The 25,149-nt window shown below is 45.1% G+C and overlaps 2 protein-coding genes across 5 annotated transcripts; both read right to left on the bottom strand.

Annotated features, from left to right (window-relative positions):
- Positions 1-406: 406 nt before the first annotated feature.
- On the bottom strand, positions 407-16,976 carry ODF2 (outer dense fiber of sperm tails 2). Of its 4 annotated transcripts, none has more exons than XM_066201127.1 (20): positions 15,903-15,981; positions 15,080-15,194; positions 13,783-13,899; positions 12,988-13,161; positions 12,116-12,279; positions 10,960-11,089; positions 10,534-10,665; positions 9,581-9,655; positions 9,031-9,102; positions 8,382-8,498; positions 7,320-7,505; positions 6,919-7,028; positions 6,093-6,228; positions 5,393-5,503; positions 5,110-5,214; positions 4,385-4,543; positions 3,412-3,512; positions 2,723-2,885; positions 2,276-2,401; positions 407-1,534 (listed from the first exon to the last, which is right to left on the bottom strand). In XM_066201127.1, the coding sequence occupies exons 2-20, from the start codon at positions 15,185-15,187 to the stop codon at positions 1,361-1,363; spliced, it is 2,460 nt and encodes an 819-aa protein (XP_066057224.1). In that variant the 5' UTR covers positions 15,188-15,194; positions 15,903-15,981; the 3' UTR covers positions 407-1,360. The 4 variants fall into 4 exon arrangements, with proteins under 4 accessions (XP_066057224.1, XP_066057222.1, XP_066057223.1 ...); XM_066201125.1 differs by having other exon boundaries at positions 15,080-15,233; positions 15,903-15,980; XM_066201126.1 differs by having other exon boundaries at positions 15,080-15,248; positions 15,903-15,977.
- A 751-nt stretch (positions 16,977-17,727) lies between these two features.
- Positions 17,728-23,588, bottom strand: PTGES2 (prostaglandin E synthase 2). The gene is made up of 7 exons (XM_066201316.1): positions 23,363-23,588; positions 22,232-22,426; positions 22,066-22,121; positions 21,292-21,444; positions 20,557-20,757; positions 20,128-20,245; positions 17,728-19,736 (listed from the first exon to the last, which is right to left on the bottom strand). The coding sequence occupies exons 1-7, from the start codon at positions 23,576-23,578 to the stop codon at positions 19,608-19,610; spliced, it is 1,068 nt and encodes a 355-aa protein (XP_066057413.1). The 5' UTR covers positions 23,579-23,588; the 3' UTR covers positions 17,728-19,607.
- Positions 23,589-25,149: the final 1,561 nt, after the last annotated feature.

Genomic DNA, 25,149 nt, shown 5'->3' with positions numbered 1-25,149 from the left:
CTGAGGAAGCAGCCGCCGCTTCACCCATTTCCCACTTATCCTGTGATTCCCGCCGAGGGAGCGCTGCAGCCGCCTTGCGCTGCTCAGCCCCGGTCGCAGAAGCGGAGGGAAGGCTTCACCCACGAACCACAGAAATAGTTTGGAATTCGGTTGCCTTGCACTAACAGCTCTAGGGTGTGTTTGCTTTTCCAAACTCAGGCACACGCACAGCACCCGAAGAGGAAATCCCCACCGTAACTAATGAAAATGTAGTTTATTGGTTTCTCCCCCAGCATTTCAGGAATTTTTAAAGTGTTAAACACACGCGATTACAAATCCTTAGAAAACTGATTAGTTTAGAAAACCTTTATGACAAAGACTGCTAATGACCACATCACATTGCACATAAATAGGACACAAAAGAGAGAAAAGTAAAAACAAGGTTTATTTTTGTCCCCTAAAAACCATTTAGTAGAAACAATAGGACACTAGAGAGCATATGGGCTTTAGAGACTTGACACACAAAAGACCTGATTTTCCAGAAGATGCACGGGAATTTGATTAAGAAGTTGAGTATCTGCAGCTGCTCCTTAGTTGGCTTAAGACGAAGTCAGGATTTCACACACACCCAGAACTCACATGGCATTTGCAACCAGATCCCAATTGAAGTGACACTGATCTCCTTCAAATTTAGATTGTTTTGGCTCAGTCCTGGGGGGGCATACTCAGGATCAGAAAATCACGGTAGGAGGAATAAAGCAGTATTAGCATCACACTCACAAATAAAGGTAAGGATCAGGGTGTATATAAGAATCAAGTATAAAAACCAAACCAAACTCATAATTTCTGGTATAAAATTGTTACAAACATTGTGGTTGAGCAGGAGATTATCTCTTGAGAGTGTAGAGCCCAGGCACCTCAGTTATTTTCAGCATCACACCAACAGTATGAAAAAATTATTTAAAAAATCCCACAGGCAAAAAACCCCCACATGATCTCCCCAACAGAGAAACCAAATGAGAAGTGAAGCACGAAGAGAGCTCTTACAAAAATTAACACACTCAACAAACCTCTGACATGTTTTAAGAGCTGAAACCATCATGATCTAACAGGAAGAAAAGGATCTTTTCCATTATATGCAAAACCACCTGGTTTTGGGGCTTAGTTTATGGTGTAACACCAACCTCCAGCACCAAACCAGTATTGCTGATACCCCACATTTTGATCAGATGCCAACTTAATTCTATTTTCTCATTCTGCAATAAAAAAAAATTGCCCAACAGTGACCCTGAAATCCCATCCAGTTTTCTCTATCAATATGGCTTTTGAAACAAAGTTCCTTCTGTGTGCTTAAAAAAGGTGCAGGGAGAGAGCATTTCCCTCAGAGAAGAGAGCGAGCGTGGCTGGGAGAGCCCAGAAAAGCACTTTCCCTAAAAACATTGTCGTAGGAAGACTTGAGGAACTGGACATAGTTCTGCATGCTGCGGTTGGTGCTCTCCGACTGCTCCAGCCGATCCCGCAGGTCCTGGAGGCGGCTTTCGTATTGGCGCTCTGCCTGCACAGGGGAGCACAAAACAGGCTGAAAGGCAGCCACGTTCATCCTCTTCATCTTAAACTCTTCCCCCAAAGTGCTGGGGAGAGCCAGAATTAGCACAGCAGGAGATGACATTACCATAGATGGTGCCGTGATATTTATAATTTCTGCTCATTCCCAACTCCATTCAGCAACCCACTGATAAAAGCAGGAGACAACGTGGCTAAACAGTTGGGCTTTTAAAATATATTAGCTGTAGTTATGGGGAATTAAACACACCCTTTTCTGAAAAGCAACTTGACCTGATCCATCAGGCAACACAATTCCAAGTGAAACTAAAGTAAGAAAGCAAGGTAAATAGGACATGACAAAAAATTGCCAGTCCTTCTTCTAAAAGAAATCCTTTCCTCTAGAAGAGAAATTGCACTCTCTGAAATGAAGTTGAAATCTGCCTAGGATACCTGGTGCAAATCTCCTATGAACACAAGGAAAGTCTGATTCTTTTCTTACACACACAAAACTTTACACTAAGCTCATTCACACCAATATACTCTCACTTGCCTATCGCTTACTACACACTCCTGAAACTGTGACACAGCAGACCTGTCCAATGTCACACATACATGGACATACACAAAAGCACGTCACATTCAGGCACAGCTCTGCATGACTTCAGCAGCACGTCCACAGGATGATTTATGGAATCCAGCTGCTGCCAGGGCACCACCAGTACAGCAAGAGTATCCCCCACAAGCCACTCACATCCTCTTTGTTCCGATGCAGCTGGTTCAGCTCTGTTTTATTCCTGCTCAGCTGGGTCTCCAAATCCAACATCTTGGACTGGGCTGCCCTCTCTCTGGAGACTGCCCGATCTCGAGCTTGTTCCACCTACAGAACAACTTTGTTAAAGGGATGTTCTATGAAAGAATGTTTTTTCCCTACCCATTGCCCACAAAAGCCCTTTAAAGTTTAACTGACACATTCTCATACATAAGCAGCAGCTCAGTCTCGTGCTCTTCTGTTGCAAACTGAATTCAGCTCTTCAACAGCGCTGACAAACAGCACCAGCACGTTACTTGTATTTCACTGAACACTATGATTTTAATAGGTCTGGTCATAAGCTGAGAAGGTGTTTTCAGCATTCTCGCTGTTCCCCTTTCACGGCCTGGATAGCATTGGGTGAATTCAGAAACAGGAGAAATGACTCACTTGTCTTTTGGCATCCTCAATGGCCACCTCCAGCTGACGTGCCAGGGAGCTGCACTCACGGCTCTTCTCCTCCAGCCGCAGCTGACACTGGTGGATCGACTCCTCACGTTTTGCTATGACCTGAAGGAATTCTATGTTCTGGGCACTCGTGGACTCTAGTTTTCTAGTTTAAGACAGTAAGGGAAGGAAACCTATTCATTTTAAATGGAGTGTGTTTCATTCTGACATTTTTCAGGTCCTGACTCCTCAGGTAATAGATTCTATTCTCCCTTGAAAGGTGAGAGCCTCAAGAAACAGTTCACCAGTCCTCAAAGCAAAATTCCAAAGATTGAAGGAGCTACAGAGTACCCATATACCTGCATTTTTTGAGACATTGTTACTAAGAGAAATTTATAGGTAAAAATACTGTAATATCTAGTAACCTCAGATTTGCCAGGCTAGATTGGACAAGGAGCTGGTTTCTCTGCTATCTAAGCCATCATCCTGTCTAACAACATTCACAACAGGTGCTGCTGCAAAAGCATGTAACTCTCAGTGGACAGCTACTGATTAGAGAACCTTGTGGGATAAGCAAAAACACAGAATCCTGGAGGCATGTGGGGAACTGGAACAAGACTGAAGCTGTTTTTCCCTGTAAAAACAAAGGAAATGGAAGGTTAAAAAAAGCAAGAGAGCCTAGTATTTCTAACCTTTCTAGCTCCTCCACCTTCAAGGTGAGTTGCTTTTTCTCCTCTTGGGTAGACTGATATCTCTCTCTTGTCATCTCCATTTTGTCCCCCTGGAGGTCAATCTAAAAATTACAGGAATTAATTACTTCACAGAGTAGTCACTACACACACATGTCCAAGCACCTAAAACATATGCAGCTCTCAGAAGGAAGTATGTTCCATTTGTAACTTCTGAGAGCTTCTGAAAGGGAACACTGTATAGAGAAGAACTAAACATGCATTTAAGTTGATGCTTCCAGTTACAGTCTGGGAAGGTGTAGGAAAACTCATCTGTACTGCAAAAGAAAAGCCAGGCCCATAAATTCCTGCAGGTAGAGCAGCACCTGCAAGCCAAGCACACACACAAGAACAGCAGCCACAAACATGCCAGCAGCCCACAGCAGCATCAGAGCCTGAAACACCAGGGAGGTTTATAATTCCAAACTAAGCAGACTAAAGTGGTCAGAAAGAGATCATCTGCTGTCATGAGGCACAGCTGTAGATGTCATCCCTGTCTGAAATTGTCCTGCAATACCTACTCAGTCTTTGGGAATTAAAAATAGAAACTGGGAAAACAACCTGAAATCAGAGTGAGAAAGTGGTTGGGCCAGCACCATCAGCAGAAAACTACAGGAGGGAAAGCTGGCAAGAGGATGGAGGTAACAGAAGCAAGGGCTGGCATTAGCAAGTGCTGCCACAGCTGCTAACAAGCCCCAGAAAGACTCTGCACCAAGGGATGTGAAACCTTTCAAATATTAAGGAATGCTACCAGCAAAGCCACTAACTTCTTGCACAAAGACATGGCACACACTTTTATTTTGCAGTGCAGTTTAATCTTTTCAAAACGAGACGAGAACAGAGACGAAGTTTGAACCTTGCTGTGTTCAGAAATTCATTCTGCTTTCAGAGTTGAGGTTTGCACTGGTAGGGGCATTTTCTGCCAGTCCCCCCTTACCAGCTGACGGAGATCTGTAATCATGGCACACAGGTCTGCGTTCTTCTTCTCATAGCACATGAGCTGCTCATGGCACTCTGCCAGCTGTGTCTCAGTGTACTTCAGGATCTCAGGCAGTTTTTCCAGATCAGCAAGCTGGGTCTGGAACTTCTCACGAGCCTGTAATCAAAGGAGAGAACGTGAGGAACTTTCAAATGTTCATAAGATCAAGACTAAAAACTTTCTCTACTTCAATGAAGCTTTGTTAGTCCACAACCATGAGGACACTGTGTGGATATTTGGCCAGTGCTAGAGGTCAAAACCTAAGGTCTTTTCCCACTCCAAAAAGCTTTCACTTAGGATCTGGCATTCCCTATGGATGGTGTAAGAATGAGTATTTTGGATTTTGGGCTTCGATTTTTCTAGAAGTACAAGCTTTGCCTTTGAGGTCAGCTGTTCCACATCAGATAATGGTGTAACCTACCTAATCCACTGTTCTAAACCACTATTCCTGCAGCAAAGGACACACTAAATGATCTATACATCTTGGAAGAATGCCACATAGTCAAAAAGAAGCTGCTAAATGTTCATTCTGCAAAACTTATTGAACAAGTCCTGAGAAAAAAACTGATGCAAAAGGCAGAGTCAAGATAAGCCTTTTCTTTCCCACTCACAGCGATTTTTCACTAGATTCAGAACACAAAGATCCATGAATGTCTACAACATGTCTTTAGAGGGATAGTTACCTCTTCAAGCTCCCTGTTCATTTCTTCTCTTATTGTCTGGTTCTCATTTTCACATCTCTCCAGTCTTGCTGCCAGCTCATCAGCTTCCTTTCGGGCCTTCTGTGCCTGGGCATTCAAAAAAACACCGCAGACTTTATCTGTTAGATGTAGTTTTCAACACATGTGTGCAACACCTTGGAGTGATTGAAACTGCTCCAGTTGGCAATAGCTAAGGCATTACAGAATTAGCCACAGTGGAAGGAGAAAACACCTTAATGCAAGGACTGAAGGTTCTGAGACCCACCTGTGTCGTGTAGGTTTCAATCAACCCTTCATAGCTCCTGACAGAGCTCTGGAGATGCTGCAATTCCATCTGTGCTCGGTTCAGCTTGTCCTCCATTGAGTTCAGAGCAGCCTGAAAAAAGAAAACATTTCCCATTGAGTGCTTGGAAGTACCAGCCATGTGAGCTGCCTAATGTTGTCTAGACTGAGAAAATACAGTTTTGTCCATGCAAGTTGCCAGAACTTTCCAGACTTCAGTAGACTGTCAAATTTGCATCAGCAGAGCACAGAGGTTTGAGATGGAAAAAAAGATGTAGATCACCCACAAGATCACTCATGGTAAAGGACAACAGGAGAAATGTGCCAGTCATTTTTTGTTCTGGAGATTACCATTCTCTCTGTATGAGCTGCAACAGCTGTTTATTCTCTGGTCAGCAGCATAAAGGTAAGGACAAGATTTAAGATCCCAGCTAGAGACGAAACAGTAGTTGGAGGTACTCCTAGCCAAAACATGAAAGAAACACAGTTCTCCCAGCATGTACACTTCCTCTGTCTCCTCCCAGCACACTGGCCCTGTCACAATCAGGTTATATGAACAGGTTTGAAACTGTATAGGAGCAATGGGTGCAATTTGACTCGGTCCTCAGTGGCCAAGCAAGTTATTCTAATTCCCCCCTCTTTTCCTCCCAGCATTTGATCTTCAAACTCTTAGAGTCACTGACCTTTTGTTTTTCATTATCTCTCTTCAAAGAATTGTTCTCTCCAGTCATTTGCTGCACTTTATCTGCTAAAGCTTCATGTTCATCCCGTGTCTTTTCCTGAACCTTTGCCAGTTGTTCCATCAAGTCTGCAATACGGCTGCCACACAGAAAGAAAATTAATCCATTAAGTGACAAGAGTAAGGCTCTTAACCTTTGAAAAGTAGCTTCAGAAACATGGCTTTTCCCCTATCCTTTCATCTTCCATCTCCAGTCATGTATGCACACTGCTCTTTTTCACTGTTCAACTACTTCCATCTTTTTATACCTCCTGGAAATTAACTGGAGTTGTGCCCCTGGAGCTCAAATGAATTGTCTCAAAGATGCACAGGATAAAGATATGCCTCTCTCAACCCATACCTACCTACTTTTCCCTGTAGCAGCAACTGTACTGCAGCGATACTAACACTTTCATTTACCTTCATGACAAAATTTGCATCAACTATGCTACTTATCTCTTTCAATATCTTCCATTTACAGCTATTCAAAAAGATCTCAAAACAAAAATTATTTTAATTCAAAGCATTAAAAAATGCCAAAGGAACAGTTTTAAGGCTCAACAAACCTTAAAGAGTCTGCCTTTGCTGTGGCAAGTCAGCAGCAGAAGTCACATGTCTCTCTCCACCTCTTAAATTCTGCTCTTGCCCTTAGGCAGTGCTGGGTTTGCTTGGTTATTTACAAGCAATCCAATTAAAATATTAATTTCAGTGCTATAATTCAATTAAATTATCCTTGAACTTTGAACACATCCCCACTCATGCTTCCTTCTCTGCACTGATTTTACTCTAACCTGTTCAGTGTAACAGCTTCCAGTTCAAGGTCATCCTTCTCCTTCACTATTTTGCTGCAGCGAGCCTTCCAGGACTCGAGATTGGCCTGGATCTCAGCAATAGCATTTTCCTGTCAGACAAGGGAAACACAAGAGGAAAAAAGTAAGGGAGAAGATAAAATAATCACTGGTGTGAGATATGCAGATAATACCCAGAGATGCCCTTAACTTAGGACATGCAGTGAATACAGTGACAGCTGAGCAAACTGGGTTTGTTCTAAACTTGGCATAAATGGGCCACGGCATCAAGACAGAAAAAAAATTCGTTAGTCCAAAGAAGAGACTCTCCCCAGGGCTGCTACCAGAAGTCAATAATTTAAAAGCATGCCCTCAAACCAGGCCTCTCCTGTTTCAGCAGGTACCTTTTCTGCTAGCAGGGCAGTCAGTCTCTGCACATACTCATCACTTCGCTCTGCTCGCTCTTTCTGTGCACGGATAGCTTTCTTCAGGGCCTCTTTATCATCATCCCCCTTCATCTTCATGTCTTTCTGCTGTTCCAAGGCAAGCTCCAGCTCTTTCTTAAGCTGAGCTTCACTGATCTCCACATTCTGCAGGGGAACAAAACCCACTATATGGATTAATGCCCGTATTACACCTGCAAACCCAAAGCAGCAACTAATTTTCTAGAAATGGTGATGAGAACCCGGCACAAATCCCCATGATTCAGCCTGGAGGTATTTGCAGTCAGGTTTCACCTACACAATCCTGTCTAAATGCTGAAAGAGATGGCAACATGACATCTTCCTTTTCTTCCAAGAGTCTTCCTTTCTTCTTTCATAAGCTGCTTCCTAAAATACTGATTTCTCTCCCAACCAAAATAAATACTGTTTTAACAGTCTTTTGATCTACCTGAGAAAATTCTTTTTATTGATAGAATGTTTGCATATAGTAATGTTGCTTTATGCAGCTCTTACTAGAACAGCTTAAAGCTCCTCTAAACTATTAACACATTTATGTTCCTTGTAACATCATCCAACATATGCTAAATATAAAACTCTAATCAAAATAAACCAGGGGAACTTTCTCCTCCTCATTAATACTGTAGAACAGATGAACAAGGATGATCAAATTGGCACAGCATTTTTCCAAAAACACAAATTAAACAGTTTCAGTTTGTCTTGATGCTTGACTAAACCAAAGCAATCTTTTCAATAATTATGGAGTAACTAACTCAGGAAAAATAAAATCTAATTAATGCACATAGACCTTAAGGCTAAGATTTCACCTCATGCCTCAAAAATGAAAAGACTTCTCTTTTTCTTACTTAATTTGAAAATCATGCTGTGTGTTAATGGCATAAACATCACCAGCCAATATTTCAGTCAACCAGGCTTTGTAAGAAGCGTGTGCTACTCCCCTTGTGAGTGAATTCAGTCCATGGGAGCAAAGGAAGAGACAATCCCCAGGGAGCAGTGCAGACATACCCGCAGCTGTGTGGCCAGACGGTTGTTCTCAACTTCTTTGCTCCGCAGCTGGGCTTGTAAATGGGCCTTCATAGTCTCCATAGCTTTGGCGAGCTCATATGCTTTCTTTGCTTGCTCCTACATAAGCAGGAACAAGATAAACATGTTTTTACTCAACAAGCTAATAGAAGGAACGCTTTATTATATGCAGTAGTAATCTCAAGATTTCTTCAATGGACCCTCACAGCTCATTTAGTCCACCAAAAAGGGAGCAAATGAACAGCCATTTATTTTATGACACATGTGAATGACTGGCCTGAAAGGTATGTTCTAGGGCAAAATATCCTTCATATCTGATCTCTTCCACTGCATTCCCCCTTTACTTCCTGAACTAAGGAACAGATTGGAATTTGCGATTGGGAACCAACAGGACCTTCAACAGAACAGCAATTCAGTGCTCAAGCAAAGAGAATTCTTTGTGGCAGGTGTCATATTAGCAAAATATGGAACCCACAACAGTGTGAGAGTTGGTATCTGCCTAGTTCTAAAAGCAAGTCAGTCATGTGATCTCAAAATAGCAGTCTGCAAACAACCTCATCTTTTGGACTGCCTATGGTTTTACAGAACCAGAAAGTAGAAAAGAGAGGGAAAACCAGAAAAACAAAATTACCTTTTCTGTCACTATCTGAATTGTGAGGCTTTCCAATTCCTTTTCTTTTCCCTGAAGCCTGATCTGAAGTTGCTGGAAAAACAAACACCACACAGATGTTCAGGAACAAACACATTTAGGATGGCAGGTAGAAGGCAAGAGGTATAACTGCCTCCCTGTCAAGACCACCTGATCTGTGGCACGGTCCGTTATCCACAACAACAGCATCTGCAACCCCAGAAGAACTCTTGTCTCGGTTTACAGAAAAGGAAATTAACAAAAACTGGCACAAGGTAATCTCTCCAATGACAGAGCTCAATACATAGAATTATCCCCATTCTAAGTCCCCATATTTCAAAGGAAATGAAAATCCAACCACTTTGAAATGCAGATTGTTAACCAGAGGAGCAATGTAGTGGCTCTGATTACCTCAAAAGCTCAAATAATTTTTTTATTGATCTAAAAGGCACTAGTGTAAGATCTGACAGCAGAATATAAGACAAAGAAGGGCTTGCCATTTTAGATCTTTCTGCTGTATCATTACAGAAATGAGAGACTGTGGTTTGCTTACCATGTTCTCTGCATCTGAGTCAGCCAGCCTTTTCAGCAGCACTGCTTGCCTATCCAGTACCTTCTGGGCATCTTTCTACAAAATAAATGCGTGACAAATACTGTTAACTAAAAAGTCAGTTTTATACAGGTTCTTTAAATGGAACTGAGAAAATCAACTATTCCCTCCCAGCTGCAGCAGCAGTTCTTAGAAGATATAGAGAAATAGCACATTTGCTAAATATTTCAAATATCATTATTCATCTCAGAAAGCTTTTTCACTTCCCAGTCAAAGACTGAAAAAAAAAACCAAACATGATGGAAATGTAAGATCATTCTGAACTCTCACACTACTCAGGGAAAGTCATGTGGAAGAATTCAGACCTTTTATCCAGCCTCACTGGTGGATGTGGTAACTGTTACCATCAGCCTGCTTTTGCTGAAATGGAATATAGACTACAGAAAGAATAGAAATTTCATTTTTTCTATTGCTCTTACAAACAATAGAGAATTGTTTCTACATGCAGCACAGAATTGTTTCCAATTTCTCTGTTGTTGCCCACAGAGCCTACAAAATCAAAGTCTTGAATATCTGTAGGCTCCCATTAGCTGAGGCTGTACCAAGACTCCAGCAGTCCAAGTGCAGCAGCAGCGTTTGAGACCTGCAGGATAAGCAGATATAGCTGTATCCAGAGGAGACAGCTGGCAACACAGCAGTGCCTGAACCTTTTAATGCAGTAAAAACCTTAGAGGCTCCACCATCATCAGAGCAGAAAAAACAGTCTTACTCTATGAAATAGGCAGAGATAAAGAAAAAAATCCCAAATAAAAACAATCCAACATTTATGGGTTGACAGGGTCTGCTGCAGGGCTGGGAAAAAGAGTTGGAAGATTTCAAACTCAAAATCCCCTTCCAGCCCGTGAGACAACACAGCCTCCTGTAATCAGCCAGGTTCCACACACAGCAGGTCTCACCTCCCGGCACTGCTGCTCTGCAAGAAGTTCTCGGAGGGTTTGGTTGGTTTCCTCAAAGGTGCTCAACTTCTGGAGCAGAAGCTCTTTTTGTCTTGTCAGGGCATTTATATCTGTGCTGCTCATGTGTTTCTCCTGAAGGAAAAACAATAAACAAACAAACAAACAAAGTAATGAGAAAAACCTAACACATCAAGCTCAAACAAAACCCACAAAACATAAACAAAAGGAAATAATTGTTCACTTCTGTGCAGAAGGTAACTGGAAGTAAATATCCCACTTTAAAACCAAACCAGCAAACTCCTTAAGGATGTTAAATCCCTCCACTTTTCCTCAGGTTTTGCTGGATTAGCAACTATAACATTACTTCTTTAAGACAGTCATATAACAGGACAATGTAGTAAAAGCAAGAACAATAGGGACACCTACAACGTTGAGTCTCCCAATGGTATTTTTCAGAGCGTGGATCTGTCTGGCAGCTGCTGCCCCATCCCTTTCTGCTTCATTCAGCTTGGTCATCAAACGCTCCTTCTCCTGCTGCAAGCACTCGTTCTCTAGCCTGCAAGGAGAATTCAGCCATGAGAGAAACAAGAAGCTTTGGGAGCTGTACCAGCCACTATTGATACAGAGTTTATTGGGTTAAAAGTCATAAAAAGCCCAAATCAGAGGATAAAAAGCTCTAAACAAAAACCACTTAGTATTTAGCCTCTTTCAGTGTGGAAGCTGTTTTGGGAAAAGACAGTAAGCAGACACCAGGAGCTTGCTAAGATCACAGCTATGAAGTTTACAGGGGACAGACAAATCAGGTTTATACCAAAACTGTACGCACTGTTAAACCCAAAACACAATGCTGTGCTTTTCCTTATGCCACACCAAAAGTAAGACTCAAAATGGCCAAACAGAAAACAGAAAAGCACACCAAGATATGCAGCTCCATGTTTTTAGCCAGCACTTGTTATCTCAGAAGCATTCACAGAGTTTTCTGAAAAAGGAATACAAAGTATTAACTTCCAAGTGATATTTCTTAAGGAAAAAATAAAACTAACTCTCTTAAAACACTAATGACCCCCTGGAGACACAAACTTCACTAATTCTTTAGATACAAAGCAGATGCAAAAATGTCAGACTTGCAGACCTTCAGGATCACTACGAAAAAAGCCATGGTTCTGTCCTCTCGGGGGCTGTCACTCCTGGCTCTGTATGATTTTTATAAAGGTCAAAATTTCTCCTCTAGTTTTCAGCTCCATGTTGATTCATTTATTGATATTCTATCAATATCATCACAATTCAAGCAGAATCCCTTAATCATCAAAATACTAACTGCAGAGTTAGGCTGACCCTCCACACAAGCCAACTGCTCTCAGGTTCCTCTCAAAGCAGGTTTTTTTTTCCACTCCAAAAATCATGCTAGAGCCCCTCTCTGCAGCTACTGCAATCTGGAGCCCCCTCCCAAAAGGTGACCAAAAAATCCAAGTACATCAGTTGTTCAGCAGCAGCTACAAGCTCAAATCATGTCAGGAATAAAGGAGGAAAGTGCCTGTGGATACCACTAGTGCAGGAAAAGTGAGAAGTGAAGCTTTCTTACGCAGTCAGGTCCTTCTCCTCCTTTATGCGCTCGATGTTGCGCCGGAGCCGAGTGTTCTCATTCTCTGTTTGTACCAGCTCTTTTGTGACCTCATCCAGTTCTTCCTTCTCCTCCAGGAGACGCATTGTCATCTCCTGCTGTTCCTCCATTTTCTGCATCTCGACCTGAAGATATTGGAGTAAAACTTAAACCAGGGGCTTTGGAAGTGATACACAGAATCCACATCCCAAATCAATGAACCATTCAGAGCCAATTAACTTATTGAAAGTATAAAAAAAATTAAGTATCTCCTCTCCCAGGTGACAAGTGACAGGACATGAGGAAATGGCCTCAAGCTGTGTCAGGGGATGTTCAGGTTGGACATCAAGAGGGATTTCTTCATGGAAAGGGCTGTCAGGTATTGGAAAGGGCTGCCCAAGGAGGTGGTGGAGTCACCACCCCTGGACATGTTTAAAAAAAGACTGGACGTGGCACTCAGTGCCATGGTTTAGTTGATGAGGAGGTGTTAGGTCACAGATTGGACTTCGTGATCTCAAAGGTCTTTCCAACCTAGTTCATTCTGTGATTCTTAATGATTCCGTGGTTCTTCAGTTGATTTTTGTTTTATAATGGGCTTGGGCAAGAGAGATTATTTGGAAGCTAAAGCACAGCAATACCTTTATAATTAATAATACTTTGAAATGTTTCACAATGCCGCTTAGTGAATTTCTCACCAAGATACCTCAGCTATTCCAAACAATTCAGATTATTTTCAAGCAAGCTACCAACAGCCTGGGTAGCCTTCCATTGCACCAAGACCTCCCTCCAGCCTCCTCTTGTCAAATGATCAGCTACAAAGCTCCAGTCAGCAGGTCTTTCCACTGTCTCCTCACCTCTTTCTTCAGTGTTCCCACCATATTCATCAGGTTATCAATCTTCTTTTCATACTGGTTCATTTTGCAGCAAGTAGCGGCATCATCATCTGTGGAGAGGTCACTGAGGCGCAGCACTGATTGCATCCTTTCACACTCAGGATTAGGTGCAGCTTCATGACGCCCAGTTGATTCCTGCCAGAGAATAAAGGATATCATTTTTTCAGTATAACATTATAAGTAGTATTATAAAGCTAACATTGCCAAAAAGCAGAGACTGGGTCACATCACTGCAGCAAGGCTAGAAAAAAAAACAAACCAAAAACATTTACAAACAGCTCTTCCATTTCCATCTGGAAAAGGTCAAGAATGCAGAGAGAGTACAACGAAAAAGAAGAAAAACTAATCAAAGCTCAAATCCTCATGTAGGAAGTGCCAGGAATACAAGAGGCAAAACTATCAAGCCACAAGAAAGAAAGTATGACACAATGCTACACAAACGCTCCGTGCTTTGGAAGAGACTGAGACCAGTAGTCCCTTACTGAGCCTCCAGATGAGATCTTGAAGGGCACTAGTAAAACGACAATAAACAAATGTGTCTGGCTTCTAGAGACAGAAAGGCATGGCCACAGGCTGTTTATTGATTCTCAGTTTTTCTATATTGAAAAGTGAAAAAGATTTGTAGAAGACACTTCAAATAGACAGTAGGTGACAGTAGCCTTCTTTCAGATCTGCCCAACTCTCTCACTACACAACTGCTCTCTTCAACCTTGGCTAAACCTCAAAGTTTGTTTTAAAGAGCAAAGCCAGCTGTACCTCCCACTTCAAGATGGTATCACGGGTACTTGTTTTGCCTGGGGGTATCCAAGGGGCCTTAGCTTTCACCCGCACGGTTTGCACACCATCCCCTTTTGATTTCTGTTTCTGCTTTTGCTATAGAAAGAGAAAATAAAATAAATTACAGACCCTTAAAGAACCATTCGAAATTTCTAGTGCTGCAAAAGCAAATGAAAGATCATTCGTATGGAACTCTCAGCAGTGTTGCACAGGATGCATCAGGTGAGATGAGGTAGCAGACACCAAGGGAAGCTGACGGCAGCCAGAAGGAAAGGTTTTTGCACACTCAGCTGACAGGATGGCTGGATGTAGGACCAGACAGATCCCCATGAGATCCCTTCTCCATCCCAGATTCACCTCACAAAAAAAGCAGCTGTATCATTTGACACTGTGACTGATTTTGGAATGCCCTGGAAGTGTTTTCCCTACTCTGCAGTCAACTAGAAGATCCACATTTATTTGTATTGAACTTGAGCTGCTCTAATGGAAGGAGAGTTAAAGTGTTTTTGTACAATTCTAACCTTAGAGAAAAATCAGATGCTGTAAACATTCCCTACTGGCAATTAATTATAGGACTCATTATTTTCACTGTCATTCCATCCCATTATGAAATTTGCCATTAGCAATAAACAGAATTAATCAAGACTTAGAACAGGATGTCTGTAGATAAGGAAGAATGAGCTAGCAACTTCCATCAACTTTTTAGAACAACTTTCCATAAATATCCAGCAACAAAAGAGGATATAGAATAGCTAGAACCTCAACTTCAGTTTTGTCTTGTGCCTCCTGTGGATAAGGCTGCGAAGAGATCTTTGCTGCAGAGCTCAGTGGACAGAGAATGTCCTTAATGCCAGAAGACGGTTTGAATCAAGATTCTTTTTTTAAACACATTTATTTTAAAACAATCAAGATGCTACTTGAAATGTGTAAGTACTACCTCTCCTCAAAGCTTTCCTCCAAAAACAGATATTAAGCCAAATAAAAAAAACATTATCAGGACACAGATCCAAGAAATAAAAGGGAAAAAAATCCTCCAAACAATATCATATTGGAAGCAACATTTCTCACATGAACATGAAAAGCAATCTTGTATCATACCAAAATCATCTTTCAACAAATCAACATAGCAAATGTGTCACTGCAAATTCACCACTGAATATGAAGTCCCCCAGCTCTAACACAACACTAGAACAGACCTGGAAGATTTCGCGATGCTTCTAGGGCCATTCAACTTCCTCTTTGCAGCCCTTACAACCAACCAGGCACACATTCCTACCTGGCATTTTGCAGGTGTGGTTTTCTGCCCCTTTTTAATATGGACATGGACAGGAGTGTTTTCATCCACATGGACGTGCAAGGGGGGGGATGAGGAACGGTTCTTCATGGCTCTTCTACCACAAATGGCAAAGGGAAATACAATGAAGGGAAACCTGTGAATAAGGAAACTGGAAATAACAACATTTCCTTCAGTGTTCAGACAGGAACAGTGGCCAGCCTTGGTGAACATCTGAGCTTTTTATCAGTAGCATCTGCCATTTTGAACTGCACACTACTCTTCTGTAAAGCCAGGATTAACACAAACAATTTCCTCTGCTTCCAGTATTTTCTGCTTTTACCCTGGTTACGGAAGATCAAATGCAGCTGGATTGATAGCAGGTGTCTGTAAGAATCATCGAAGTTCAGAGTCTTAAAGCAAGTGAGCAAATCAAGTGTTCCTATAGCCAAGAAAATCTGATTACAAAGAGAAATTTGAAGCAGGGAGAAGAGAATTATTTTAACAGTTAAGAAAAACCATCAGGAAGTCATCAGACCACTCCATCCTAGAACCCTGAACCTGTATGCTCCCTCAAATGTGCTGAATTTTGAGTGTCTTTTTAAAGCATAAATCCTTAAAAGCCATTGCATCACAGCATTTCTTTAATCTCCACAGAAACACATAACCATAACCTGACACAACACAGAAAAGCCTAGAGACACAAGGTTCAAGTCATCAGTTGATGTAAAGGTGTAATGCAATTGCAAATCTTACACAAAGCCACCAGCAGCACTAATTTGATTCTGGCAGAAAGGATATTGTCAGCCGAGGTAAAGTTACTTACAGTTACTTTCAAGCTTTTGACTTTTCTGGACACGGTCTTGGGGAAAGAGGTAGATTCTTCATTGACAGATGAGACACGCCTGATACAGAAATAATAAAATTATTAAGAGGAAAAGGTGCCAATTTCTGAACATCCTCTTCTATTTGATTTAAGGGAATACCAAGGCTCAAACATATCAAGTGCATGAACCCAAACGATAAAAGCTGGTGTGCCCTAGCTTCCTCTGTACAGCACAGGATGAGGGAAGGACGGAGACTATAATTCCTAACATACTGACAATGGAAATCGTTTTAAACAGTGGAAATGTTTTGTACAATTACACGATGGCACTATTCACTTACAAACTGCCAAATTCCAGCTGCAATTTTTAAGGAACACAGCAGTACTTCCTTTAATTTAGGAAGATGAAGACACAGCTTTCTGAAGGAACAGGATTCCCCTGCTTCGAGTCATGAACAATTCCAAGTACTGCTGGTTGTTTTGACCACCTTTTTCCCAAGGGCGGTCTGAAGTCTTCAACCAAACCTTGCCACCGCGTCTCCGTTAGCAACAAGGCTTACGCCGGGAGGTTTTCCACGGAACCCGTGGCCACCTCAGGCCGGCAGAGGAGGCGGCCGCGGGGCCGAGGGCTGCTCGCAGCTCTGAGGGCAGGGCGGGCCCAGCAGGGCCCGGCAGCTCCCAACGCCGGCCCGCACCGCGCCGTTATTGCGAGCCCCGTGGCTCCCGCTGGCCTCCCAGCAGGAAGGAGACCGAAAGGCACGGAGGAAGGAATAATTCCCGGGGCTCGGACACGCACACGGTGAGGGGCCACACAAACGGCGAGGAGACGCCCACACGATGAGCGGAGCCCCCCCTCCGGCACGCCCTGCCCGACCCTCCCCGGGCCCGGCACTCTCACCCGATGGTCCCTCGCGGGGTCCGGAGCCACTTCAGCGCTCCATCGGCGCGGCGGGAGTTGCAGGGGCGCCCGTGGGTCGAGTTCGGGAGAGGACACCCGCAGCAGACACAAAAAACACGGCCGCAGGGCCCCGGCGGCCGCCGCCGCCGCCTCGTCGTCGCCCGCGGTTCCACCATTGGGCGATTCGAACGGGCCTGAGCGGCGGTTACCGCCCCCGGTAACCGCCCGCCGCTCGCTGCGGCCGGCGCGACCGGCACAGCGGAGCCCCCGCGGGGGCTGCTCATGCCTACGGCAGTGGGGGGTCTGAACAGAGGGGAAATAACGGCGTTGTTGACTCAATTGTCCTTGCCTTTGAGAGGGGTTTTGCCGTCTAAAAGGTGACACCGGAACTGTGTACGCAGCCACTTTTACTGTAAATTGTTAACCACAACTGTGTGCAGTTCTGGCCATCCCCAACAAAAGGACGTGGAAATGTTGGAGGAGACCACGCAGTTGATAAGGGGACCGGAGCACCTTCCCTATGAAGACAGGCTGAACTGAGGCTGTTCAGCCTGGAAAAGAGAAAGGTCGTGTGGAAACCTTAGAGCACCTTCCAGGATCTGAAGGGGGCTACAGGAAAGGGAGAGAGGGACGCTTCACCAGGAACTGTAGTGATAGGATGAGGTGAAAATTGAAAGAGAGGAAATTTAGGTCAGATATTAGGGAGAAAATCTTCCCTGTGAGGGTGGTGAGACAGTGGCACAAGTTGCCCAGGGAGGTTGTGGATTCCCAACCCTGGCCGTGCTCAAAGCCAGGTTGGATAAGGCCTTGAGCACCTGGCCTGGTGGGAGGTGTCCCTGCCCATGGCAGGGGAGGTGGGAGTAGATGATCTTTAAGGTCCATTCCAATCTCTTAACATTCTAAGACTCTATAAAAGGTGATACAAAATCCTGAAACAGTCTTTATTTAATGCAGTATTATTGGCATGTTAGTGTTAGGGATATTCATCTTGAGAGGACTGATTCATGTAGCACAGCAAGGAGAGGTGGAGTCACTGAGCTTTTGGTGCTTCAGATCCTCATTTAACATGAAAATCTCTTCCTCCCTCTTGGGTTGAGGTGGATGCTGAAATTATCATCAAGGGTTTCTTCAACCTCCTGTTTATGCATGCTCAATATAATTCTTTAAAAGAACATTGCCTGTTGATACTGTGGAACACAAGTTTCAGTACAGAACAGTTTAAAGAAATCAAAGTCAGAGCAGCCACACAGCCATTTGTACTGTAAACGTTTTTTTTCTCCTTTCAGAGTCAGATCATAACTGAATTTGGAACTAGTCCTCCATTCAGAAAAAACCCAAAGCCTCTACCACCACCACTGTTATAACCAATAAAGGTACTCCCCACGAACACACACTGGGCAAGCAGTTACAGAGCAACCTCAGCTGCATCTGAAATACCACAAATCAGATTCCCTGAAACTTGCCTGTTCTTCCAGGGAAATAGAACTTCACCAAGGTGGTAATTAAAGATACTAAAGCTTTGGCTGTGCAGAGGATCCCTCACATTTGTACCTGCACTGTCTCTTGCTATGGCAAATATTGTTTCTGCAGCTAGAGAGGGACTTTGACAGAGGCAGTGGCTTCCCACCGAAAGAGAGCAGGGTTACATGGTGTGTTACAAAAAAATTCTTCCCTGTGAGGATGGGGAGCTGCTGGCACAGCTTGCCCAGAGAAGCTGTGGCTGCCCCATCCCTAGAAGTGTTCAAGGTGAGGCTGGATGAGGCTTGGAGCAACCTGGTCTAATGGAAGGTGTCCCTGCCCATGGCAGGGGTTGGAACAAGATGGTTTTTAAGGTCCCTTCCAACCCAAACCATTCTATGATTCTACCCAGCACAGCTCAGAAGACTTAGCTGCAGGTACAGCTCCTAATCTGACTGCCACATCAGCAAATCCTGTGTTACTCCTGCATGACAGAAACATTTAGAGATCCCCTGGCCACGCAGAAGGCTGTTAATCCTTCTTCTCCTAAAACAAGAACAAACTGATCTTCAGGGATATTTCAGAGACAGCTCATGCAAGACAAGCAGAATAACTCCAATAACTGCTCTGAATTTGTGATTTCAGTGTAGGCCATGTTCTTTGGGTGTAAATGGTAAGGTAAGGACTCAGATCTCACAAAGGGGACAGAATAAAGCCAGCCTTTATCCGTGCACACCATACAGAATCAAGTCCTGAGAGAACCGTTTACATGGAAGAGTGAAAGCAGAGCCCCTGCCAAGAGCAGCCTCGCTGCTGTCCCTGCCTCACTGCAGTGCCTTCTCCAGCACTGCACATTCCTCCAGTTTCCTTAGCACGAGGTTTACAAGATTCTATTGCAGGAAATACTGTCACTTAAAAACCAGTCTCCAGCATCGCAGTCAGGAAAACACTTCAGGTGACACGGATGAGTAGCAGAAGACAGCCTGAGGCAAAAGCTGGTCAGGCCTACCACATCTGACACAGCCATAACACCAGCCAAGAGCATCTTGCTTTTACAGTAACTTGCTCTGAGGATGTCTCTTGTCTGAAAAAAGCCTTTTTGCTGCATTCTTCAGTTCAAAGCATCTCCTTTCCAGCAGCATAAAAGATCCCTTTCTTTTACTTGTCCCCATCCTTCTACAAACACCCTGCTGGACCCTTCTCTCACAGCAACTTGATGTTCTGAACTGGGTGGTCTCTGTGCTCACATGTCAGTCCATTAGGTATGACCAGTCAACTCTAAAAATAAAAGCCATTTCTTCTGAAGTTTTCACCATGCAAGTAATTCAGGGAGGCAGCTGCAGCCGGCATCAGATTGCAACTCCAGTTTTTTGAATGACTTCTTCCATGCGCTGGTACCAAGGTTGAATATTGGTGTGAACCATCATGTCATCAAAGGCTTCCAGCCCTTCCATGACCCGGAGTACCCCGTACACGGCCTGTGCAGAGCAGAGAGGTCAGAACAACACTGTAAAAGCAGTGGAGAATGGCTTAGGGTACAACTAGTGTCTCACTCAACAAGTGTCACCCAAGCCAGTACGGCTCTTCCTGTGTCCTGCCATCTGATCCATCCTTCTGATTAGCAAGAAGAGTAAATGGCAGAAAGCTAATTAAGAATATGCATGTCTTCCTATGAGTAAACAGTAAGGAAGGATCAGGATCTATGTGCAGGAAGTCCCCACCAGGTGGGAACTGTATTACTGCACAAAGGACAATGTATCTCATGTTACTCAACTTCTCTGCCTGTACTTGTATTAACCATTTCACAGAGATGAGCAGCAGGATAATTTGTGATCCACCTGACAGTAACCACAGGGATGAAGCTCTTACCAGGTCAGCGAGGTTCGGCTGGTTCCCGCCCATGAATAGTCGATTTTTGCCAACAGCTTTTACCCACTCGTTAACTGCTTCATACAAATCTTCTCGGACATCATCTCGAAGCTGGTGTCTGGATAAAGAGAAGAATCAGTTTGAAGACTCAAGTTTGTTTCTTTCTTTAACCTTCTACCACCTCTCGCCTTATGGGCTGGTCTTGTTGTGCAGGTAAGGGCAGTATTTCAGAGTGAAGTGGCAATCAGTAATTAAATAGTGACTGAGTAGAGGGGTTCAGTACCTCCAGTTAAAGAAGTACAGTTGTTATTCATACAAGATTAAATGGTTCAGTTTAAAATTTTTAGGTTCTGCCCTCTGACAGCTGGGGTTCATAGCTAAGGAGGAGCTATTTCTCCTCTTGTGTACTTTGTGATTAGTGATACCAACCTTTTCTTCAGCCTCTTGCTAACGAAGAACATGGCAACAGCCCCCACGTATTTGGCAAAGAGACCTTCCAAGGTGCCGAACTTCCCCTCACGGACAATGTAATCAAAAGATGCCAAGGCTTCTTTGGGGGTGCGGTAAACATTGGGGGAGATGAGGTGAACAAGCCAATCATCTGCCCATTTTCTCCACTTCATTTCCTCCCTGCGAGCAGTCAAAAGAAAGTTTTCAGTGAGTGAGGTACAGATGGAAGGGCTACAGGAGTCAGGATCACAGCTGCCTTAACCAGAGATCCTTCCAAGGTCAAACACTCCTACCCTGGGACTCTGGTGACCTCTCTAAAATGCACTCAGCATGGTTATCTTTGGGAAGGCTCCTTCAATCTCAAACTGAATTTAAGACTAAGATAGACCATTCAGTTCTCTGCCCAATATGAGAAATAAAGCAGGAAGGGAAACTCTCCCGCAATAGCATTCCTCTGTGACACAAAGGAAAGGTCAAGAAGGAAACTGGAGGCAGCTGAAGGCCTGTGTGACCTTGGTGGTGGTAACTAGGCTAACAGCTTTGTTTTGAATTATGTAACAAACACAGCAAACCAACTAATGAAGCTCTAAACACGTAGAGGGGTGTGACAAGACTTGTCAGCCCTGGTGGGATTTTACATCTACATCAACCCTGAGGACATATGGTGAGGGCTGTGACCCTACTTGGAGAGCCCAGAAACTGAAGAGCACTTACACTCTCACTTCTTTGACAGGGTAGACTCTCTTTGTCTCCTTCTCATCCAGCATGAGCCAGTATTTATTCTCATACTCAAGCACCTCCTTGCCTTTCTCAGTCACTGTTTTAACAGGTGGATAAAAGGACACAATTTCTTCTAAGCTATTCCTCCTGTGAAAAGAAACAGTTAGCACCGATCTGGCTGCTACAAAAAAGGAGCAAGAGGAAAGGACAGATTGAAAGATACACACTATAAAATGTATTATTCTAAAAGTAAGTGCACAATGTTCCAGATTCTGTTTGGGAAAAAAAAAAAAAAAAAAAGAAAAAAAAAGAGAGACTGGAACAGCTACTTGCAAATAACTATTATTAGTGCACATACTTTTGTCTGTGACAGAACAGAAATTTCTGCAGGCATTCTACTTCCTACCATTCTCAAGCAGACCTAAAGGACAGGCCATAGGCACAACAATGCCATTTCACTCTAGATGTTATAACTGGCTAATTGTAAGCTCAGTTCCAGGACTATCAATAGTCCATGCTTATGCAGGTTTGGTACAAACAGAATCTCACAGATGAGAAAGTACTTCTGAAAGGTACAAGCTTTGCTTTACATCACACACATCACAGCATATATAGGCACCACCCATATTATCACAGCCAGGCTCAGGTCACTCAGAGCTTCAGAGTCTGAGGTCAGCAAAGACTTATGGCACACTCAGAGTCTTCCAAATCTCTACTTAACCTTGGTCCTCCACATTCAACTCTTCTCTGATCACCCTGTTTTCTTACCTGGAAATAAGATAGGTCTTTATTGCACTGATTATCACTGAGGAGTCGTTCAATTGCTGAAAAACAGGATTAAAACAACCTTTTAAAGGAAACTGATTAAACTGAAAAGGAAATTCTTCAAAACCTTTCCCCATATATGCTGAGGCTCCAAGTCAGGGAGACTTACCAAAGGGCTCCCAGCGTTGGCTAGCAGGATGGGCACCTTTCTGTAGGAAGAGAATTTAATCTCTCTCCTCATGATCGGGTTCACTTCCACAATTTCATAGGGCAGTCCATGATAATCAAGAAAGGCTCTTACTTTGCTGCAGAAAGGACAGGTTTTATACTGGTAGAGAGTGAGCTGCAGGCTCCCTGCAGGCAGCTGGGGAAGAAAGAGAACAGAAGATTCCATTTTCTGCTAAAAATATAAACACTACCTTCCTTCTACCCTTATTTCTGTCATGAAGTCATAGTCACTGACATTCAGTGTCCACATCTGACATGAGCATATCTTGGCTATCAGATGCTTTCTTTGAATGGCATCAAATATTTAAATATTCACCATTCATAGGGACCAATAACCTGTTTATCTAAACATCTCTTTAATGTGCTGGAAACTCCTATTCACAGCCGGGAAAAAATAAGTTAAACCCAGACAGTTTACCCCTTTATACTTTCTATTCTATGAAACAGAATTCTATAGAAAAACACAACCATTTGCAGTAGTATTCAAATAAACACAAACAAAGCTTTTACAAGCCAATCCCTCCCCCACAACAGCCTCTGCTGAGGCCACAAGGCGGGGAGAGCAGAGTTTGCATTTGTGTCTGCCCAAGTTCACACTCCTGGCATTAACCAACCCGGCCACAACTGGCACAAAGGCAGGGAGAGCCCAGGGCCACCGGGACATCAGTTACGGGATGTTTCGCAAAGCTGCTACACCTCAGCAGCCTGACAGGCCGTGCCAATAATTCCTCACACATTAAAGAGCAAATGCAGCCACGCCGCTTTGTTTCTCATTTACAAATTACTGGGTTACACAACCCCGCGCGGGTGCTGCGAAAAACCAACAACAGAAAAGGCTCCACACCCCCAGGAAGCCCTCAGTGACAGCCTTTCCTTACAGCTCCTCAAGGAATGCTCTGCCAGGGGCCTCCCAGACCATTTTAAGCTCTTCCCTCACTCAAAGCGGGGCAGAAGGAGCCGCTCGGTCCGCGGGGATCCGCTGTCCCCGGGGGCTCGCCGCCACCGCAGCGGGGTCCCCGCAGGCCTCGGGGAGGGCACGGCGGGGATCAAGGGGAGCCGCCCCCGGCGTTACCTCAGCGGCCGAGTGCTCCCGCAGGCGCTGCCGCGCCGCCAGGCACAGCCCGGCGCTGCCGCCCAGCGCGAACGCAGCGCCCAGCATCAACCGGCCGCCGCCGCTGCTGCCTGCCCGTCCCGCTGCGGTGCCGAAGGCTCGTCCCGGGGCCCGCAGCCGCCAGGCTGGCGGCAAGAGCAGCGCTCCGGCCCGCCACACTCGGCCGGCACCCGCCATCTTCGGCTGAGGGCGGGAGGAGAGCGGCCGCTCCGCCCCGGGCACGGCGGCACCGCCCCGGCACGGCCCCGGCTCGGGGCTCGGGGCTCGGGGCTCGGGGCTCGGGGCTCGGGGCCCGGGGCTCGGGGCCCGGGGCCCGGGGCTCGGGGCTCGGGGCTCGGGGCCCGGGGCTCGGGGCTCGGGGCTCGGGGCTCGGGAATGGCAGCCCCGCTCCCCGCTCCCCGCTGAGGGCACAGCCCGCACGGGACACCCGACAGGGGGCCGACCTGCTGCCCTGTAATTATCAAATCGGAGAACACACCCGAGTCTAAAGTGGGAATAAAAGAATCATTTGAAAGGGTGAGGGAGCTGGGCCTGTTTAGCCGCGAGAGAAGGCAGCTGAGAGGGAACTTCATCGATGTCTGTGTCTGCAGAGAGGGGGCAGAGAGAGCATCAGGCCGTGGTGCCGAGCTATAGAACAAGAGGAACGGGCAGGAAGTGATGCACAGAAAGTTCCACCTGAACATGAGGAAAAACTTTCCTGTTGCAGTGATTGAGCAGGTTTCCCAGAGAGGGTATGCAGTCTTCCTCTCTGGGGATATTCCAGAACTGTCTGGACACAATCCTGTGCCGTGTGCGCTGGGATGACCCTGCTTGAACAGGAAGGTGAGATCAGATGGCCGCTGTCACCCCTCACAACCTGACTCCTCCTGGGATTCTGTGGTTCTGTGCCCGGTGGAGCTGTGGGTTCCAACCAGCACATACCCACGGTGCAAATACACATCTCCACACTGAAAGTCATCGTCTGTTGTATTAACATGTGGTTACATCCATTAATGACATTTATATTCAATTTCCCTATTTGGGGTGCAACACGAGCCTGACTGCAGCGCAGCAGAGGTATTACCCACAGAAAGGAGAGGTGGCTGCAATGTTAAATGAGGACATGACCTTTTCTTTTGTCTTTGTCCCAAATACCCACTTAATAACAGAGTCCTTGATCTCAGGAGCACTGCTTGAATCAATGCTCTAATTGTGGGTTATTTTCATCCCAGTAACTTCCCTCCTGGGAATGAAAACACCACACACCAGATCTTCCTCAAGGTGACTGAGGTGTGGCTGATACCAGGCCAAAGACAGGGAAGGGCAGAGTGAATCCTGCTTGTTGGTTTAGGGAAGAGGAGTGTGAAGGTGACCTGAGGCTGGTTCAAGCCGCTTAGTGGACGAAGCAGAGCCGGTGACAGGGCTGGAGCTGGGAGTTCAGTGGCAAAGCCCTCGCTGGGACGGGATGGCCCGCACGGACAGGTGCAGATTTATCCATTCGGAGCATCACTTGTGCTGGGAAAGGAGCGCTTAGTGCTGATGGCGGCCCCTAAGTGGGGGAGTCTGGGAGGACCTGAGGACACTTGGGGAGGGCAAGGACACAGCCTAGCGCTGGGCACGCGTTTCGGGAAAAACCCCCGAGGAACGAAGCGCGGGGCCGCGCCCGCCCGAGCGGCGGCGGCCCGCGCCCTCCGCGCTAACCACAGAGTTCGCCGCAGAGCCGGCCCGCGTGACGCGCAGGGCGCCCTGCCCTCCCATTGGCTGGAGGC

This window comes from Chamaea fasciata, unplaced genomic scaffold (assembly GCF_029207755.1).
Source record: "Chamaea fasciata isolate MVZ Bird 193981 ecotype frontalis unplaced genomic scaffold, bChaFas1.0.hap1 SCAF_20, whole genome shotgun sequence".
In the NCBI taxonomy this organism is placed as follows: domain Eukaryota; kingdom Metazoa; phylum Chordata; class Aves; order Passeriformes; family Sylviidae; genus Chamaea; species Chamaea fasciata.
The sequence above is the reverse complement of the archived record's forward strand: the minus strand, read 5'-3'. Positions and strand labels throughout refer to the sequence as shown.